At 52.8% G+C, this 20,055-nt stretch overlaps 6 protein-coding genes across 6 annotated transcripts; 2 read left to right on the forward strand and 4 right to left on the reverse strand.

Annotated features, from left to right (window-relative positions):
• Positions 1–51: 51 nt before the first annotated feature.
• Positions 52–2,610, reverse strand: J4E87_000541 (uncharacterized protein; the record flags this gene model as incomplete). The annotated part of the gene is made up of 4 exons (XM_049372197.1): positions 52–419; positions 472–2,077; positions 2,124–2,517; positions 2,606–2,610. 4 exons carry the CDS (start codon positions 2,608–2,610, stop codon positions 52–54), a joined length of 2,373 nt encoding a protein of 790 aa, XP_049238331.1.
• An 814-nt stretch (positions 2,611–3,424) lies between these two features.
• J4E87_000542 (uncharacterized protein) lies at positions 3,425–3,982 on the reverse strand (the record flags this gene model as incomplete). The annotated part of the gene is made up of 2 exons (XM_049372198.1): positions 3,425–3,747; positions 3,799–3,982. 2 exons carry the CDS (start codon positions 3,980–3,982, stop codon positions 3,425–3,427), a joined length of 507 nt encoding a protein of 168 aa, XP_049238332.1.
• A 1,589-nt stretch (positions 3,983–5,571) lies between these two features.
• Positions 5,572–7,432, forward strand: J4E87_000543 (uncharacterized protein; the record flags this gene model as incomplete). The annotated part of the gene is made up of 2 exons (XM_049372199.1): positions 5,572–5,716; positions 5,916–7,432. 2 exons carry the CDS (start codon positions 5,572–5,574, stop codon positions 7,430–7,432), a joined length of 1,662 nt encoding a protein of 553 aa, XP_049238333.1.
• Positions 7,433–10,058: 2,626 nt separating this feature from the next.
• Positions 10,059–12,392, reverse strand: J4E87_000544 (uncharacterized protein; the record flags this gene model as incomplete). The annotated part of the gene is made up of 1 exon (XM_049372200.1): positions 10,059–12,392. One exon carries the CDS (start codon positions 12,390–12,392, stop codon positions 10,059–10,061), a length of 2,334 nt encoding a protein of 777 aa, XP_049238334.1.
• Positions 12,393–14,586: 2,194 nt separating this feature from the next.
• Positions 14,587–16,111, reverse strand: J4E87_000545 (uncharacterized protein; the record flags this gene model as incomplete). Its single annotated transcript, XM_049372201.1, has 2 exons — positions 14,587–15,728; positions 15,778–16,111. The coding sequence occupies 2 exons, from the start codon at positions 16,109–16,111 to the stop codon at positions 14,587–14,589; spliced, it is 1,476 nt and encodes a 491-aa protein (XP_049238335.1).
• Positions 16,112–16,522: 411 nt separating this feature from the next.
• J4E87_000546 (uncharacterized protein) lies at positions 16,523–19,541 on the forward strand (the record flags this gene model as incomplete). The annotated part of the gene is made up of 4 exons (XM_049372202.1): positions 16,523–16,968; positions 17,020–18,273; positions 18,338–18,556; positions 18,602–19,541. The coding sequence occupies 4 exons, from the start codon at positions 16,523–16,525 to the stop codon at positions 19,539–19,541; spliced, it is 2,859 nt and encodes a 952-aa protein (XP_049238336.1).
• Positions 19,542–20,055: the final 514 nt, after the last annotated feature.

A 20,055-nucleotide genomic window follows, 5' to 3' on the forward strand; every position in this document is an offset into this window, starting at 1 on the left:
CAAAACGTCGAACCCCATCAGCTATGTATTTGTTCCGATATCCCAACACTCTCACCCCTTGATATCACCCTTCAACCCACCATCAACACCACCCTTGCCGAATCTGTATCCGAAACTGACGGCAACAGCGCAGAACAGTCCGAAGCAGAGCAGCGTAGGTCCCCAGCGATCGTGGTACGTAACCGCTCTCCTTTCCTTGATCTTGTTCACTCTCCACAGGTACAAGCCTGCACTGTAGCAGAGCGCGATACAGGCGATGATGGTAAACGCCCACGCAGCCGCAAAAGCAAGGGGGTCACCAAAGTTTAGCAGTGTAGCCGCAATGGAACCGATGAGGATGGAGAATTCGAGCCAGGAGAGGAAAGTGCGCTCGGTGGCTAGTTGGACTTTGGGTTCGACGCGGACGGGGACGTGGATGCCTGATATTATGTTAGTTCGGGCTGGCAGTATGAGATGATTGGATTGACTTACGCTTGCCCTTGGGAGCCTTGAACCTCTTCACCTCCCCCTTTTGCTTCCATGAGGGTACACCAAGGGAGAAACCTCCCTCACCAACGTCGGTAGGAGTTGGCTTGGGGATAACCGTGGCGACTGTCGAAAGCAATGTTGAGCCCACGTTGGTCGCAGTGCGTTCTACCCATTTCCGCGCATAGCGGAGACCTCCCTGCTTCTTGGCTGCTTCGTACTCCTCATCTTCGTCGTCGCTGTCAGAATCGTAGATGGGGTAATCTTCGTCGCGAGTGCGTCCTGCGGCGACACGCTCTTCAATGTCCAGCGCATTGGGATCGTTGCCATTCGTAAGAGTGCCGTAGTCGCGGGTTCTTTCCATCTCGTTCTGCTCCATGACATCCCTTGCCTCGCGCAGCCGCCTTAGTCGGTCATCGTCCTCATTGCCGTTCGCACCAGGAAGACCCATGACGGCATCTTCGTCTTCGCTGTCATCGTCATCGAGGTTACCGCTGGTGCTGATGTCGTTGCTCGCTCCGGGGCGCTCAATACCAAACCTGTGACTAACAGGCTTGCGAATGTCGACATCCATCTGCGGGTACCAGTATGGGATCAAGTTGATGCGCTTGGGATTCAGCGTGGCTGTGCCGTGGATGTACTTGGAAAACTTGGGCACAGCTTCGACAAGATGGGAAGACGTGAGGTCGCGAATCCACTGCGGTGGCTCTCCTCCAGCTTGTGTCTGAAGCTTGACCTCGAGCACAGCATACGGGAAAAGCTCCTTGTCCTCCTTAGGCAACTGCTTGAATGGCCAGTCTACACCAATGTCCATGCGACGCCAGTTGTCGCCAGCACGCCTCTTGCCGTCCAGGTTGTCTTCGCGAGTCATGGTAAGCTCCGTGTCGAGGGAGATACGAACGCGAGCATCGCCGGGAAGTTGGAAAGCGGTGCGGTGGTAGAAGGAGCGTGTAACGGGTTCGAGCTTGCGGGTAAGTACGCGGTACTGGATCTCTCGGGCCAGCTGCTCGTCAGAAGCGATGTCCTTCTCGGGCCTCTTCTGCTCCCTGCGCTCCTTCTCGAAGATCTGCTCGGGCCTGAGCTCACCGCGGAGGTATGCGTTGACGTTCTTCTCCTTAAGCTTGAAACGCGCCTTGACAGACTCTTCGCCAGTCCAGTCCTCGCGATGCGTCTTACGCTCAATGAAGATAGTGTCGCTCGACATGCCTCCATACCATCGCAGACGTATAGCTTCAGCACCCTCGGTCTTCTTCAGACGGCCCTGGTATAGCTCCCATGTTTCGGTGTTGTCGAAGTAAATGGATGTGATGGCAGAGTCTTCCTCGTTGAACTCCTTGTTGGGGTTGAACACAAGCACAGGCAGGTGCTTGAGGACGATGAGCTTCAGCTCCAGAATGTTATCCGGGTGCACCCAGTACTTGGTCGTCTGGCGCACGAAGTTCTGTTGCTTTCCTCCAGCGGATGCATCGCCCTTGACCGGGTTTCCTCGCGTGCGGACAATGTCGTAGAGTCTCGAGAGCTTGACAACGTAGGAGTCGTAGTTGTCCTGGAAGAAGGGCTTGCGCTTCAGACGAGCGGCGAAGACGGGCTTGAGGAACCAGCTGGTGTTTTTCTACACTCAGTTAGCTCTGATTCAATGCGAACTATGCAATACATACGTCGTGCTTCTTGATGATCTTCTGGAAGCCCGTGTAGTTGAGCTGGGTAAACTTGGCGAGATCGTGGACGTCGGCGATAATGTCGCTCAGGTCCTCCTCGAGCAGATCGAAGTCTTCCTCGTAGTTGGCGGCGTTCTGGGGGTCCTGCTGGGCGCGCGCGACGGCGTCGTTGACTTCCTTCTCGGACGCTGCTATGCGACGAATAATCTCCTCGGCCTTGACGCGCTGGAACGTGTAGACCTTGTCGAGCTCCTTCTCGAGCTGCTCGACGAAGCTCTGCTCCGACTTCTCATCCCAGATGTGGTGGACGCGTAGAGAATTCTTAAGGCCCTCGTAGTCGATGTAGTAGAAGATCCACTCCTTGTTGAGCGACTGCTTGAGTTGTTGACCGAACCTGGACACGCGCATTAGTTTCCGTTGACATCACCCGCCGTGCGACGATTGGAGGGCGCATGCGCGGGTGCATTGCTGGGATTACGAACCTCATGCTGGGCGAGTTGCGGGCAATTGCAGACCTCGAAGGCGTTCAACTGCGCGATTGAATGGGAGTGTTAGCAATATGGGCTCGCGGCGGAAGCTTCAGAAGTCGATGCAGGGCCCCAGCGCGCTGAGACCGGGCCCAAGAGTGAAGCTCCCCGCTTGCATGTGCAGGCCTGGTGGGCCTTCGTGTGCTAGTGCCGTCTGGACGAGCCGTAGATGGGTCTGCCGTTGCGCCCAGCCATTTAGAAGGTCCGATGCCACCCACGTGTATACAAACAATGCAGCCAGTGTGTTCCTTCGCTGCAACACGGAGAGAAAAGCTTTACGCCGCTTCCCTGTTGGGTCAGGTCGCTCCTGCGAACTTTGACAGGCATATGCGCCAGAAGCGAATCAAACGTGTGATGACGTTGGTTTCTCGACAACCTACCCTTGCAGCGGTTCATTCCTCGGCGCTGAAAAGCACTCATTACATAGGGGTGGCTTGAAACTTCACTGTTCAGTTCCATGTACATTAAGATAGCAGCTAAAGATCATGGTTGTCTTATTAAGAGTTACACACTACCAAACGGGAGGAGTGCGACATACTTTCGTTCCTACTCTACAGCGACAGACAACATAAGGACAAAGGAAACCAAAACAATGTAAACTCCATCCAGCGCCGAGCTCGTTGGGTATCGCGTAATGATAGGTAGGAAACGTATAGTCGTGTAACGAGCGTGCAGTCATGTGAAGGCTGAGCGTCACTGTCATCGCAAGAGATGTCAGACATCCATCGCCCAGCCGCCTGTTCCAACGGCATCCAGCTCAGTCCTGTGATGCACCTAGGCATCATCGCTGTGCACCGTTTCTCTAGGAAACGAGTTGACGTGCTGACTGGACTCTGGACTGTTGTTTTTGCTCGCCTCAGGCGACAAGGTATGCGAGCGCGAGACGATATAGAGATCGTCGTAGCTGCCCAATATCATGTGTTTCCACTTGGCGAGCGTGGGCAGTCCCACATTTGCGACGGAAGCCTTGAGCGTAGGCTTCTCTGCGTACTTTTCGCGTTCCGAGGGGGCGAGTAGGTCTTCGTTGAGTATGTCAAGCCGACTGTTGCCGCGCGGTATAGGCTTCTTTGTGACGCGTATGAAGGGTAATGACGGATCTGGTTGCTGCCTTTAGTTGGAGTCACACCACCAGACTACAGAGGACTTACCTTGGTCGAGTTCAGTGCAAAGATCACGCTCAGTCTTGACCTCTAGGCCCTTTGCGCCTGAGCGATACTTGTACACGAGGATAGATTTTTCGCCGTTCTGGTCCAGGTCGAACAGGCTACTCGCCTTACTGGACGTGGTGCCAGACGTCGACTCCGACTTGAACGTCATGCTTTCCTGTAACATTCCTTCGGTTCGGTTCCGGATAGGGTGAGGCTGAGACGTCTCTATAGGCGAGGATAGGGCTGCCGTGGGCGGTGATGGTGGAGGACGGTGAAGGTTGGGTGGGTGCTTGTCTCGCTTGAGAAATGTTTGCGGTCCTACAAACTGGTGGAAGGTGCTTGTATAGGCGAGGGCAGTGGTCAGTCGTGTGAGTGGAAATACAGAGCAAGAGCCGGTGGGGTGATGGCCTGGGTCGCAAGAGAGCGTTGGGCGGGCGTAGCACACGGACCTGCCGCGCCCCGTGGCTGTGCTGAGATGATGTCCGGCTCGGCCGAATCACTCGCTGATTGGTTCACGATGCGGCTGTGCTGTAGACTGCCGTGATTGGCCTGGTGCGAAGCAGTGAATCGGTCCTGAGGCAAGAGCTATACACAAGCAAAGTACGGGCGTTCTAACTCCTCGGTCATGTGGCGTTTCTTTCGTCTCGCACAACATGAGACGAAAACTGTTGTCTCGTGAGGAGAAACTCGGTCGGCCAACGGCAGAGCCTGCTACGAACCAAGAAACGAACCCTTCCAGTATGCCGAGACTATCCCCAACCAAATACCCATCCAAATCCAAATCGACCATTTGACTCATCCTACTGCTCTACATACCTATGATTCATCGCCTTTGGACTGCTCAACGGCGAACTTGCGTGAACTAGCAAGCATACAAATGCACATCACCTGCGACACTGTGACCCCAGAACGCCATTCAGGTGACTCTGTCGGTCGTTCTTCGCTCTTACTACGCAGTCCGACAGAGTCGTTCGCCCATCACCAGTATCACAAGGGAGCATCATTCTGGATTCCGTTTCATACCCCTGGAGGCTCTGGTTTGCTCGAGGAGGACTGCAGCTTGGAGCAATGCCTTTCCGCCTACTCGTACACCGCCCTAGATTTCAGCTCGGCGTAGGCAACAACGCGAAACTGCATGCCTGCATAACAAACTGTTCGGATACCAGCAAAGTCACACTCTAGTTATCGCGATCCCAAACTCTGGGTAGGATTGCGGGAGGACCGGCGGATCTCATCGCTCTATTTACCGTCACACAAACTTATCATTCCCCTGATCACTCCGTCATAACAAACCTCAAGGGTTACAACGCCATCAGAAACAAGCCCCAGCGCTTTATTGGACCCCAAAGGCTTAGCAGTGGCTCTGTCGCGAATCCGATCCCCTAATTGGTCATATTCGCAGAGTCCCTTCGCTAGGCCAGAGTCAGCCACTCCCGCGACCTCGGGACCCACCCATCCACCAGCCTGCAGCAGACCGTCGCGCCCTTTGCAGGAACGCGCCAGCCCTGGAGAGCTGTCATGAGGCTCTCCGCAGTCTTATATCCACTCTATCCTGCGTCGATCCGTCTGCGTTACATCCTTACATCCACGCCCTGATCATCAGTGCGCGATTTGTGCAAGGCTCCATACCTTAGGTCCCAAACCGCGATCGCACGCCCACCTAGGAAACAACCGAATACCCTGGAGTCTACGTTGACGCTGGGTCACCTACTTTGCAAGTTTTTAGCTTGATGTAGTCTGCAGACCTGTTCTGAACACAGCAAGCGCGCCGTCATGTTGCAACCCCCCGAGCCGGCCTCGAGGCCGCTGAGTATAAGGACGACGGGTACCAGTGCGACCCAGCAGGACAAGACTGGAGAAACCTGGAAGATGAACGTCACCAAAGAGAATTGCTGGGAGGATTTGATACTCACGCTAGGTATGTCCACGTCCGCGTAGGAAAAAGCTGAACAGGCCAGGAGTCTACATCGACGTTGTGTCGCCTACTTTGCAAGTTTTTATGCTGATGTAGAGCCTACATCAACATGGAAACATGCAAGGTAGGCGACACAACGTCAACGTAGGCTATAGGGTGCTCGGCGTTTTCCTTAAATCGCAGATACTAACATGATCGATAGATGGGGGTGGCATTCGCGGCTACTCGAGCCTCCTCATCATCCAACGCCTCATGCACGAAATCGCCAAAGCCGAACGCCGAATACAAGCAGACGAAAGCCCCGTAGAAGGCAGCGAACGACACGAATTCGACGAAAACGAGCTACTGCCATGTCATTATTTCGACTACATGTACGGAACGAGTACAGGCGGCCTCATATCCGTGATGCTGGCTAGATTACGAATGAGTGTACCACAGTGTCTCGAACTATACCGCAGGGTTGGACACGAGCTGTTTGGACATAAAAGGAGCGTGCTGCCGCTTGCTACCAAATACCACCACGAGCCGTTGGAGAAGGCCGTGCAAGATATCGTGAAGCAGTACTGTAAGGAGCACAATAAATGCACAGGAGATGACTGGCACCCATGGGTTCTGGAGGAAGAGGATACATCGGCAAGAGTGCCATTGAATGAGTCAGGGATAGGCTCCTTGCAGAGCTCGACTACGTGGTCGAGTGGTGGTGCGCCTTCAGTCAGAGGCAAGCCAACAGAGCGGATATGTCAATCAATTTGCCTCACTGCCACCCACTCCGGCCAAATCGACGAAGCCTACCTCCTCCGTTCATACAACCATCAATACGACCCCGATATCGCTCCACCTTGGGTTACGTCTTACAACGCCGGTGCCGACAAGTTGAAGATATGGCAGGTGACGCGGGCCACTTCAGCAGCTCCTTTCTACTTCGAGATGCTCACAGCCGACATTGGCAGCGGCAAGAATAGAAAGCGCATGAGCTTCAAGGATGGAGGAATTCGCGAGAACAACCCCTCCTACGCTGCATATAGTGAACACGCCTCGCTGAAGGGCGACGACACGGAGCCAGGACTGTTGCTGTCTATCGGAACAGGAAGACCAGATACCTCGAATGACGGATTCGCGGCAGTTTGGCCTGGCCCGTTGGGTAAAGTCAAGGCGCTGCAGAAGTGGAGCGAGAAGTTGGCTGTCTTCAAAAATGTCTTGATCAAATACACCGAGGGCGAAGACCGTCATAAAATGATGCGAACAATAGCCAAAGGAGAGCATCGATGGTATAAGCGCCTAAATGTCGACAAAGGGCTTGAAGGCCTACCACTCGACAACTGGGTGAAGGGACCATGGACGAACCCCCAAACAAACGAAAGGAAAGAAGTTCCTGGTGGCAAAACCCTTTCAACCATGGAGGAAGCGACAAGAGCATATCTTGAGAGAGATACTATCGCTAGTCCAGGAGGCCTGACTGAATACCGGCCTCCTAAGATTGTTCTTCAACAGGTTGCCGAGAGACTGGTGCGGCATAGGAGGCTAAGAGAAGCAACGAAAGCAGAGGATCTCAGGAGGTGGCAAACGCACATGGGTCAGTGGCTTACTGGAGAACTTAAGCCAGAGGATGCCATGCGCATACCTGTCCAGTCAGCGCCTAGAAAAGGATCACGGGGCTTCGTGTCAGGGTCGCGGCCCATTACGCCCAGCGGCGGCAAAGCACCCGACATCGCTTCGTGAAGTCCCGAGCTTTCCGGACAATTCCGAGATTCGGCTTTCGTCTCCTACACAGGTGGTCACCAAAGGCTCTCCCATACGAAGAAGCTCGTTTTTATGAGTTGTACCCGCGCACCTTGGAGATGTACACCTTGGAGATGTACACCTTGCTGTGCTCGATGATGTGTCGATGTCGAACACAGCAGATGTACGTTTTCAGTGTAGACTTTGAGCGTTAGGTGCAACTCATAAGAAACGAGTTTCTTCGTAGGTCAGCATGACTCCCATGCGCACAGCCACGACTCATACCCGCCGCCGGTGTTGATCAACCGCCCGTAGCTTTCTGCAGAGCAAAGCTCTGCAGCATGGCGTGTCGCACCGGCGCACAGGATCAGGGCTCTTTCGAAGTTGTCCCTTAGAGGCAACTGTCATGGGATTTGGCGTTGTACTGACCGTCCGAAAGACACTTATGTCCATTTCACATAGCATGTAGCATAGCGGCGCCTCAAGATACCATCTCTGTTGTTATATTTCGGTAATAACATTCACTCTTCTTGCTATTCCCTGGCCACTGTATTTCCATGCGACCATCTCATACAGTAAAAAGACTAAACAGGCCTAGAGCCTGCATCCGCGCTAGGTCACCTATTTTGTACGCTTCTATGTTGATGTAGGCTGCAGGCCTGTTCAGCTTTTTCCTTGGTTGACATGCGATATTAATGCAAGTTTCCTGCAAATATAGAAACAAAGTCATACCGCCTTTACAGCCTCACACGACGTGCGACTGCCCACCACGTAATCGATGGCGGTGCGGGCATGGAACACGTGCATTATTCACTTGGCTCACACTTGGCAGGAACATCCGCAGAGCTTGGTAAAAGCCTGATCAAATCAGAATCCCAACGCTTCGGCAGGCAGGTGCAGCGGAGAGGATTTCCTTAGTCGACGAGAGGGCCTGACTCGATCCACATCACCGTGACCTCATGCAATAGTATTGCATTGATCACTCAACCGCAACCCACAAGTTCTCCGCATCGTCACGTTGATGGCTGCCAAGACCCACTATTACCGAAGCCATGTGGTGTATCCTGCTTTTTTTAGACGTTTCTTGTAACTTTCTCTTGAAGACTTGGCTACGCGTAGGCGTGTGTGCTGTTCGCAGAGCTGTCGCGTCGCGGCAGGCGGTGCTGCGTGCGACACAAGACGATCGTCCTGGACAAGCAGCCCAATAACCTCACTCGCCAAGCTTCTAGGAAGCGACGGAGGCTTGGCGCGCCATCTAACTCCATGCTTGGACTTCTGGCGACAAGGCCTTGATCCCCATCTACCCCATGGCAAACCTCCACCCGTGATAACCGACAACGGCCCGATGTTGGCTGGGGCGCAAGGCGGAGTCTGCTGTCAGACGTAATCCCCCCGGTGTGATGTCAAGCCTGCGTCTGTGCTAGGAACAGCAACGTTTGATTGGATGCGCAAGCAAGGCTGTCTGAGAAGGGAAAGTAGGCACGCGAGCAGTTTGCGCTGGTATATAGTTCCCCCGTACTTCCCACGATGAAGGGCATCACCAACGCAAACCACCGTCTTCACTACTCAACAACAATACAACACTCTACGACTCTCGCTTGAGATTACTACTACCAACGCCTACTACAACAATGCATTTCCAAAAGCTCGCCATTGTCTTTGCCCTTTCGGCCATCGGTCTTGCTCAGGACGTTGACCGTGACGATGTCCCCCAGCAGTGCCGCCAGGTTTGCGATTCAGTCACCAGGCTGACACGCGACTGTGACAACAGCACCAGTAAGTTTTCCTTCATAAACGAGTCTAGTTCGAGCCAGTGAACACCCATGTACTAACTTCACATTGTAGACGACGACATGGCCGAGCGCCAATGCATCTGCAACGGCCAAAACGCAAACACTGCCGTCCCCCTTTGCGCAGCATGCATCATGCAGAACGGCGGAGAGATGGACAATGGTACGCCCTTAGCCCCCCATCCTTACATACACCTCCCATCTCAACCCCCATACTGACACTTACACAGACGTAAACGACATCGTCCGCGAATGCTCCTTCAGCACCACATCCTACAACCCATCCGCAGCTTCTACAGCGCCTCCGGCTTCTGCTTCCGGTACGTCTGCCGCTCCGAACGCTTCGAACGCTTCTCCCAGCGGTCCCGGTCCCATGACTACCATGATGTCGGGAACTGCTTCGCGTCCTTCTGGTATGCCGTCTAACACCGCTTCAGCGACGGGTGCTTCTGGTTCTGGCGGTCCTGGTAATGGTAACAGTCCTTCGGGTACGGGTGCTGCTGGATCCGGAAACGGCGATGGCCCGGGCAATGCTGCACCCGCCAACATGGCTTCTGCGGCTTTGGGATTGAGCGGTTTGCTCGCGGCTGTTGGACTTGTCTTGTAGATATGGTCGCTGCAAAGCTTGGTAGTACGGATTGTGGGCGGTGTGAAGTTAATTTATCAGATGGAAGTTGCTGCTGCTTTGGGTAGTCGATCGGTTTAACGACTTCAATGAAATTTAATGTCTCAGAAATATTGTCCAGCATCTATGACTGATTCCAGAATTGCATCCATGCTTTTGTTAACCTGCCAACTACACTCAAAGAAATTGCTAATCGCTAAATCGCATTCGCTCACTGAGAAAACATGCTTCTGATCTCCGCATCTTCCTCCTCCATCTCCGCCAGCTTTTTCCCTGGCAATCTGACAGCGCGATCAAGCGCAACAGGCAAACCCCTGTGTCTGCCCCTCAACATAACCAAGATCATGACAATCTTGCTTCCCGTGTACATGCCACCACTGAAACTGTATGATTGATCCGGCAAGCCGATGCTAATCCCGATAGTTGTGTATCCACTCACAATCTCAAACAGCATGGTAAATACGCTGTATGTACGCGGGTCTTCGATAGAGTGGTGTGTTTCGATGATCGCGATGAGGAAGAGCGCAAAAGCTATCCACCATACATCGTGCGACAGTTGGCCGCGAACTTGCTGGCTGATGAGGGAAGGAGGTCGAGTTGGCGGGTGCGAGTTGAGAGAATGAATCGACATTCGATTAAAGTCCATAGTCACTGCTCGCTTTAAGGGTGCAGGGGCTGCGGGCACGTTGGCGACACCGACACCCTGAAAGGCTGTCATGCGGTGCTGAAGTTGACGTCCTACAAATGCAGTGCCGCGACGGCCGACTTTGCCGAGAGACTTGATAGGCGCAAGGGACGTTTTCTCGGACTGTGATACCGCGGTGGTCAGAGAAGGCATCGCGGCGTCGACATCGAAGAGCGAGCTGGATGCTGAATGCAGCTGCTCTGGCTCAGCCTCGTCGCCCTCGTATATACCCAGTGACCGTTCTTCGTACACATTAGTCTTGCGCATAGTGATGATATGAGGGTACGCCGCGGTATAGAAGACAACGAGCCACAGGACCTGTACGTCAAAGTACATTCCCGAGGGCGAGACGATAGCATAGCCTCCAGTTGGAATCGAGAAGCCTTCGAATAGTGAGATGAAGATGCGCTGCCCAAGTGGTATGACTTCTAGCGTCGGGTTCCCAATACTGAGAATCAGAATCAAGATCCAGTCTACTGTCACAAAAGAGCCGAAGGTTGCGATGAACAACCAGGTGTCTCGCGCAGGAAACATACTGGTATACACACGTCGTGGAAACTTGAGGATGAAATCGAAGCCTTCTTTCCATACGCCATACTCTTTGTCTTTGGAGAAGAGATCGAGAAGTGTGGACATGCTCCAGATGAGGAAGCGTACAAACACAGGAAAGGCTGCTGGTCCGGCGAGCGACAGTATCGTTACGATGACGAGGACGTAGTATGACGACTGGAAGGGTATAAAGCCTGCGTCCAGTAGCGTAAAGCCGGCGTTACTGTACGCAGAAATAGCGAGAAAGATGCCAGCCCACCAAGGATTCTGCGCATTCACAGCGCACGCTTCTCTTTCGTAGACAGACATGTAGGCCCCTAGTGCGATTCCGCCGAAGAACTGCCAGAGTATGAAGTATGCCGGCACGAACATGGAGAGGAACTTCAGCGCGCGGTACTCGACACCACCCAGGTACTCTCGCTGATCTGACGATAGATTGAAGAACTGCCCGTTGCGGCCAATGTTGCGCTTTTGCTCGTTCACGAAGGTCTTCACGTTAAAGCTATCGCCTACTCCAGACTCTTCAGCCAGTGAGCGGCGACGTTTCGACATGCTCTGGTGACTCTGTACGTTGTAGATTGTATGTCCTGTTGTCGTTGCTGACATGGGTCTTTCGTGGGAGACGCGTTCTCGTATGGGATCCAGAAAACCGACATGCTGTGCCAAGCTCCTTTCTCTTGCATCAGGTGATATGGGCGATAATCCGGTTTGCGCTTGGCTTTCCTGGATTGGCGTACTGGGTGGCATATCCTCAACGCATGTCTCCAGCGGCGTGGCCAACTTGGATTCTGCTTTCGGCTTGCTTCCCTTCTTGTTCTCTCCAAACGATCCCATAATTGGCAGCCCAAACATAGCTCCTGTCATTCCCACTACAGCACCGACCTCTCCCTTTCGCGCGTTCCGCCTCTCTTTCTCAGCCTCCACAATATCCTCGAACCTCTTCTCGAAGATGTGTTTCCTGAAAGCAACGGTGAAGTAGCTAACCAGCACCTGGCTTCCCATCATCATCAAAATGGCCAATTCCACTTGCTGGAAAGTGGTGAGCTGACTAACGTTCACGGAATTGAGACCAGCCGCGGTCATGGCGGACATGCACATGAACATGCTGTCCCACCACCCAATGCTTTTGGATGGGTTTGACGCGCCCCAGAAGATGAGTGTACCCAACAGGGTAACACTGATGAAGTAGGCATAGTGAAGCGTAATGAAGTTGACCGGCGGAATGTAAGGCTTCACTGTCTCAACAAGCGTGCGTATCTTAGGATGATTCTCCTCGAGAGCTTTCCATCTTTCTTCAATTCGATCCATCATTGTTCAGCCGTAGTTACAGCAAACAGTTCCAGATGGGGCGATTGTAGATCGTATCGGTTTCGGGTTATCGGAGTAGCATGTCGCGCAAGTTGTTGAGAAACCGCGATTAATTGTTCGGGAGCGTCGCACAAGAGTCGCGGTGTGTAAATCAAGATTTAGAACAGGAAGGTTCGTTTGATCAACGCGCAATAGACACTCAAAGACAGAATAAAAGTTTGTTAGAAAGTTGAAGAAAGGAATGTGAAGTGACGTTTTGGCTGATTGCGCGTGTGCTGGCGAGTACGCGCCCAAATATAGCGATAGGGGATAAAACAGGGTCTAGGGTGGCGCGGACACGCCGGGAGAGGAAGGGCCGACCCTGCAGACCAACGAAACACCACGATAACGTTCATCCACATCGTCTTCATGCACTTCACCGCTTCTCCCGACTTCTACCAGATCTTTGTTCCTCTTGTGTTCGCACGACATGCTTAGAGCTACCCATGATACACCTGCCTTTTTCTTATCTTCTATTGGATGTCTCCGGCAACAATGTTCGTGGCCGTGCTTCTGAGCTTCGCGATGGCTGTTGCAATCGAGTGGGCTACTTAGTGTGTCATAGACATACAGGCCTTGCGTATCCACATTCACGTGCTCAACGGGTACGGCTGAAGAACAAGTTGAGGCTGTAGTCGGGTTCACGCGACAGGTGCGAAAGGTAGAAAAGTAAGAGTGTGGATCTTTGGTCGGTAGCCTCATGCTACGACCGCTACGGTGGAGCGCACACACGCAGAAATACAAGTTGGTCATCAATGACTTTGGTATACCAGGAGTTGGGTAGGCCTCCTTACCAACAACGTCAACTCCATTGGCCCAATGTGCATCTGTACCATGCGAGTTTCTCTGGACAACCAAGTCATGGTCCTGGTTTCTTTCAGCTCAAGGCACATTGGTCAAACAAGAAGCAAACGTTTGAAATGTATGCATGGTTATATGGTAGCTTTAACTTGGTAGCGAAGCTGAATATTCTTGCAATTTCTTGATATACAAGGGTTTCGTAGTCTTCTCTTGCTTCACCAAAATCTCCACAGACACGCACATTCTAACATACTAAGTCTCTATAGCTCAATACTAAGAGAGTCCAGTTGCTGTTACGCTCGTCAACACAAAACACATACTTCGTCACCATTCACCGCGTTCCCAACCATCCAATCTCACCAACCAACGAAACAAAATGGGAGAGATACATCCAGACTCTTCTCAGCCACTGCACACCCGCACGCTACAGCATTTCAAGATCATCGAAGATCTAACCACAACCCTGCACGAAGATATACAGCGACAATACCAGTACCACAATGTTATGTACGGAAGTCTAGAACACGAGTACCTATTCCAAGCAATGTTGGCATGCGATCAAGAGATGAAGAATCTCGTCACCGAGTACGAGAAAAAAGTCCAAGATCGCGCATGTGGAGAAAGAGCAATTGGGCTATGGGCCGGTACTGGCGAAAGAATCAGGCAAGCCGCGCTGTGGAAGGAATTCGAGAAAACGTGGTGCCGGCTGCAAAGTCCTCGTACACGATACAAGGGTGTTGTAACCCACTTTCAAGAGGAGATTGTTTGGTGGAGGGGACATTCGGCTGAAGTTTTGACACCTTCAGTCGTTCGTTACAATTCGGTGCCGTCGCCGCGTTCCTTGGCCGAGGAGCTTGATGCTACAGATCTGAATGAACAGGATAGGGAGCTGGCTGAGATTTGGCGGGGAGGAATGGGTATCGCGGGTGAAGATGAGGCGGAAGTGGATTGCGCCACCGCTTCAGTGGAGGGTGATGGTAGAAGCAGCACCGCATCAACCGAAAGCGATGACGGCTCTTCACCAAGCCTGGAACTGGTGCGCCAATGCGATGATGGTAAGGATGAAGAACACACAGTGCTGCTTCCTAACGATCCAAGCGCTGATACACTATTCATCGGGGCGATGCGTGAATGCATGACCGGGGACGGTGGCTACTCTGGTGTGGTCTTTGATTGAATCGTTAACACGACCTTCATTGGTAGCTAGCATTTCTTGCTTTGCTTCCAAGCGCGGCGTACTGGAGCTTGGGTATTGGGAAATTTTCAGTCTATTAGCATTCAACGGATTTCATTACCCCTAGTGTACTTAACCAAAATCCTATGAGATGCTCATTACAATCGCGTGACCGCTTATCACTTATACGAGCTTGAACAGCTTCCCGCCCACACCGTCCCATTCTTCGTCCCACCGGTGTTCGCTCTCTTTGAGTGCGCCCTCCTTCAGGGTCTCTCTCAGCCTTGTATCGTTGCCGAAGAAAGTAGCCAGATGCAAGGCCAGCTCCTCAGAGCTTTGGAAGCCAAGACCGTTCACGCCTTGCTTGACGAGCTCGGGCCAGGCTTCAAACTTTCCCCAACCCACGACCGGCAAGCCTGCGCCGAACATGTCGACCACTTTCATCGGCAGGTCAACGCCGGAAGACGATGTGTGCAGAGAGACACCTAAGTCAGCGGACGCGAGCAGAAGCGCGTAGTCGGAGTGTGTGAGCCATGCTGTCTTGATAACGACATTGAAAAGCTTCTTCTGCTGGTTAAGTTCCCTGATCTTCGCAAGGTAATACTCCTTCTGAGGGCCTTTTCCAGTGATAATGGCAAGAATCTTTGGCAGATAGGTCTTAGATGTACACTCTGCAGAATAAGCTACGAGAGCGTCAAGGAGCAGTGAGAAGTCCTCGTCGGCAGTCCAGGACGTGGCGCTGACGATGAGCTTCCATGGCGTCTTCGAAGTTGCAGAAAGATCTGAGGCGTACTCGGCTGTTTCTGGTAGTCGTGCTAGAAACTTCTCTCGATCTCGTCGTTCGATCGGCTGGAAGATAGAGGCTGGGCGATCGTGCAGTGCTTCTGCTGTCACGCCGTAGTCGTTTTTGAGCACGCGGGCCATCGCGTTGGTCACCGTGAAATGATGCGATGCAGCCTTTGCAAAGATCTTCTCGTACTTCTCAGAGATTTTCACAAGAGGGTGGTTGTCGCCAAGTTTCATAGCCAGAATGGTGTAACCGAAGTTGTGCCAGTCGATGACTAGATCAGTACGTCGCAAGAAGCATACCAGGCTTGCTACAGCGAGAGTTGGTATCGAAGGTGGGTTTTGCACGAGCGTCCATCTTGCGGGCTTAGAGCGGTAACCGAGTGCGCGATACAACGACCATATCTGCCAAAGGACTTTGAGAGGTGCTAGAACTGGAAAGAGAAGTTTGCTGCTCGAACGCAGAAAGCTTGGCGCTGGTGACAGTGGAATGATCTCGATCAGAGGATTTGATACGATCTCAGGAAGAATGTCCGACTCTTTGTGGGTTTAGCCGCTGGCAATGTCTTCAGGACAAACACCACTGACCTTGATAGCCGACGAGAAACACTTTTCCACCGTGTTTGGCGATACTGAGAGCATGGTATTGCATACGTGGCGAGCGTCCAATGTCTCCCAATACTACCACCTGCACCGAGCGGCCCTGCTTCCATAGCATCGGCTCTTTCCCATCTCTCATCTTCGTTTTGATCTCCTTTCCATCCTCGCCCACAACCCGAAGCGGCTTATCCTTGTACGGATCATACTGACTGGGCAGCGTCAATAGCAGCGCAGTGAACAGCGTTGACAAAGTCACAACAACCGCTAGTATGACAGAAAACAGGCTGCCGTCCTTGTCGGGCGAGGTGTAGTCGTCGAACATTTTGGTGTTGTGTTAGTGCTGTCCAATTGCAAGGCAGCTCGGGCAACCGTGGCAGCCGCCGCGTGCGTCAACGCCAAGGGCTAGCCACGAGATGCGGAGATCTGAGCCGGGGTAGGACCGAAAGGGGAAGGCGCTCAATGACAGTCATGTCAATCTGTAAGACCCCTGAAACTTATTGATAGTGCAGCAACGCGCGCCGCTATCGAAACACCAAGACGCCAAAGCGCTGCGTAGCCTCATTGCAGCACACTCACGCTTGCTGGCTGCGATCCACGTTGCTTTTTCCCCTCTGACACCGCCATCTCAAGGCAATTGAGCACCGTTCCATCGCGCATCGCGAGCCCCACTCGGCCAATTACCTCCACCGAGTCAAGACGACCCCGTAGCGGGCGGACGAACGTGGCGTTGCGAATGGCGTCGACGTATGCGCTGCCTATCGCGCCCACCTCGCACACTCACAGCCATGCCCGCTCGTCGTCACAATACACACCGGATCCCTCGTCGTACTCGAATGGCACCGTGAACGCTTCATCGCCCGCCAAAGACCACGGCCATCGACACACGCGCTCTGATATGAACGGCAACGGGCATCTGCACGGCGCTGTGCGCTCGCCGTATGCCGAGTACAACAGCCCTGCGCATGAGCATGAGCACGGGCATGAGAGGTCGGGCTCCAACGATTCCACCTACACGCTGAAGCCCTTCTCGAATGGGAGACCGAAAGGACGGGCGCGGGGTGAATCGGATCTGGGTCGCTCACCGGCCAGGAAGACACCTGCCGTTGAGAAGTATGGCTTCTCGCCGGTATCACCTATACAGGAGTCTCCAGCGCATGTGCCGCCTCCTCCTGTTTCTTCGTAAGAACCGCCTGCGACGATCAAGAGAACCACAACTAACACACTGTCTAGATCCTGGCTAGAACTGCCCGAAGCCCTTACCGCGCTCTTAATACCTCTCCCGTACCTTTTCGCCGCGTTAGCATACCCCAGCGGCGTCAGACCGCCTTCCGAGCTACCGTCGAGTCTATCAGAAGCCGTGTCAGAGAAATCACCCGAACTCGAATACGCGACCGCAACAAGTGGCTTCCCATTACTGCATGCGCTCGCTCTCTCGTCTGGCACGCTGCTGCTGGTCGGTGTAATAGCCAAAGTCAACTCCAGTCTACAGCCACTCGACAGGCGGAAGGAGGAGAAGGGCACTTTCAATATCAGCAATGCGCCGAAACGCATGGCAAGCAACATACTCGGCGTCCTGCTGCCCTTCTACGCATCTCTACACATAGGAGGAGCGAAGACAGCCTTAGCCATGTTGATAGCAGTCGCTGCAGGCATTGGTGCCCTAGACCAGAAACCAGGGAAACACACACCTTGGGACGATATTCGACGAACATTGAGGACCAGGAAGGTGACCTGCGGGGCTCTTCTCATGAGCATGTCGGCTGACATATTCACCTCTGGCAACGTCACAGGCAGCTTGGTCGGCTATTTGGCCCTTCTAGTATCGCTGCTCCTTGTCCCTCCGCCTCTTCCCACAGCAGGCTGGTCATTGATGACCGGACCAAAGAGTCAGGACTCATACATGACTCAAAAGCCATCTCGCGCATCGCTGCCCAAGCCCTCTTCATTATTAGTGAACAGTACCGAGAATCAGCTACTCACCATTGCTTCCGGCCTTGTACTCACTGTCACAACTATTTTGTATTCACTTGTTTCTTCTGCCACGCCCTCTTTATCGCATCACACCCTGGGCTTCTCAACTTTATCGGTTGCATCCACTACGGCGCTCATTTTCCTGTCAATTCCCGCATCATTACGGAGTCAAAAGCAGGTTGGATTGAGACTGAGCGGCATTCTCATCTTCGCCCTGAGCTTCTTGGAACACCAGGCTCTTAGTCATTTCAACATCGCGTTCCCTTGGGTTTGCGCTATGCTAATTGCGGCGGTCGCCGTCGACACTCGTTCTTCGGTACCCCATTCGCACGAACATGGACATGCAGGACACAAGCATTCGCATGGTCATGACCACGGCCATAATCACGATCATCATCTTCATGGAAACCATTCTAGGATCTCGGCATTCCTCATCGCGCGCGCGACTCCAGGCTCGATTGTGCATAGCGTGCTGATTGAGCGGGATTCGCGACGCATTGCGTACTTTGGCGTGTATGTTCACTTCTTTCTACTCAGCAGATTCTGCACTCCAAATTGGCTTAACTAACTTTTACAGACTTAACCTTTCCTTCATGATGGTTCAGTTCTTCTACGGCTTCGTCAGTGGATCCTTGGGGCTGCTCACGGATAGTATCCACATGCTCTTCGACTGCGCTGGTCTCGCCGTGGGACTTGCAGCAGCAGTGATGAGCAAGTGGCGCCCCAACGCCCGCTTCCCATACGGCTATGGCAAGGTCGATACGTTGTCTGGCTTTGCAAACGGCGTCTTCCTTCTGTAAGTCACCTAATGCATGCTACATGTATGTGCTAATCGAAGCAGGTTGGTTAGCTTAGAGATCATCTTCGATGCCTTTGAACGCCTCTGGGAAGGCCACGAACTCCAGCGCCTCAACGAGCTTTTGATTGTCAGCATTCTTGGTTTCATCGTTAATATCGTGGGCCTTGTAGCCTTTGGCCATGCGCACCACGGCCATGGACACGATCATGATCACGGACATGAGGGACATGACCATGGACATGGCCACTCCCACGACAACGAAAATATGCAGGGAATCTTTCTGCATATTCTCGCCGACGCGCTTGGCTCTGTTGCAGTCATTATATCTACTCTTCTTACAAAGTACTATGGTTGGTCTGGATGGGATCCGATAGCGTCCTGCATCATTGCAATCCTAATCTTCTTGTCAGCGATCCCGCTGGTCAAGTCGAGTGGCGCAAGACTCATGCTGAGTATGCCCAACGACCTCGAGTATAGCATTAGAAATACCTTAGGCGAACTGGGTACGTTGAGAGGCGTTGTCGGATACGCGGTACCAAAGTTCTGGCTTGAAGACGAAGGTGCTGCGCACGCGGAAGCACACGCAAAGGAGGATCATGATTGTGGAGGCGGCCATAAGCACGATGACCATCCGCACGATCATCATGAACATGATCACTCCCATTCACACGATCACGGCCACTCTCACTCGCATTCTCACGACCACGCACACTCTCACGATCACGGCCATGATCACGGACATGCGCATTCACACTCGCATGATCATCACGACCACGACCACGATCATAGCCACGCACCCAAGCAACGTCGCATTCTCGGCGTGATCCACATCATTGCCAACCGCATGGCAGACCCAGAAGACGTGCGTGAGCGCTCATACCAGTTCCTGAAGGACCGGGGTATGGATGTAGTAATACATGTCGAGAAAGAAGGCGAGGGACGGTGCTGGTGTGGAGGTGGAAGTGAATACAAGGTCAACTAAGCATCCGTTGAGGGGCTACAGCTTATTTTTCGACAGTTTTGCTAATGCATGCATGGTATGGTAGCAGGTAGGGAGGATGTATAGTAGGAGAGTTGGATAAGGCTTGTATACCACAATGTAGACACGATGATCTTTAGATCACTAGTACGTTTCTGTGTCGGTGGAGTACTCATGATATCGCTTGAAGGTAGTTCGTTTGCGCTTCTCTGTCGAGTTATGATGTAGTTCGTAACTTGACGGAGAAGTATAAAAGAATTGCGTTCTAATGGTTTCATGAGTATTCCATCGATGCAGGCGTAGATCCCATGCAGAGTTTTCTTGGACTTTATATGACGAACAAATTCCTTCAAAACAAATTCCTTCAACTGCAAGGTGCCAGTTTGTACTTAGGAAGTTGGAACCATTTTGATTGAATTATCTCGGTTCAAAACATTCAATGTTGGGCTTGGGTCGATGCCCAGGTGTATCGCGAAGCCGCTTAGTCACGCAAGTCATTATAATGCTGACAAGGTAC

Source organism: Alternaria ethzedia (genome assembly GCF_023757985.1).
Source record: "Alternaria ethzedia strain BMP 0044 chromosome Unknown scaffold_1, whole genome shotgun sequence".
Lineage (NCBI taxonomy): Eukaryota > Fungi > Ascomycota > Dothideomycetes > Pleosporales > Pleosporaceae > Alternaria > Alternaria ethzedia.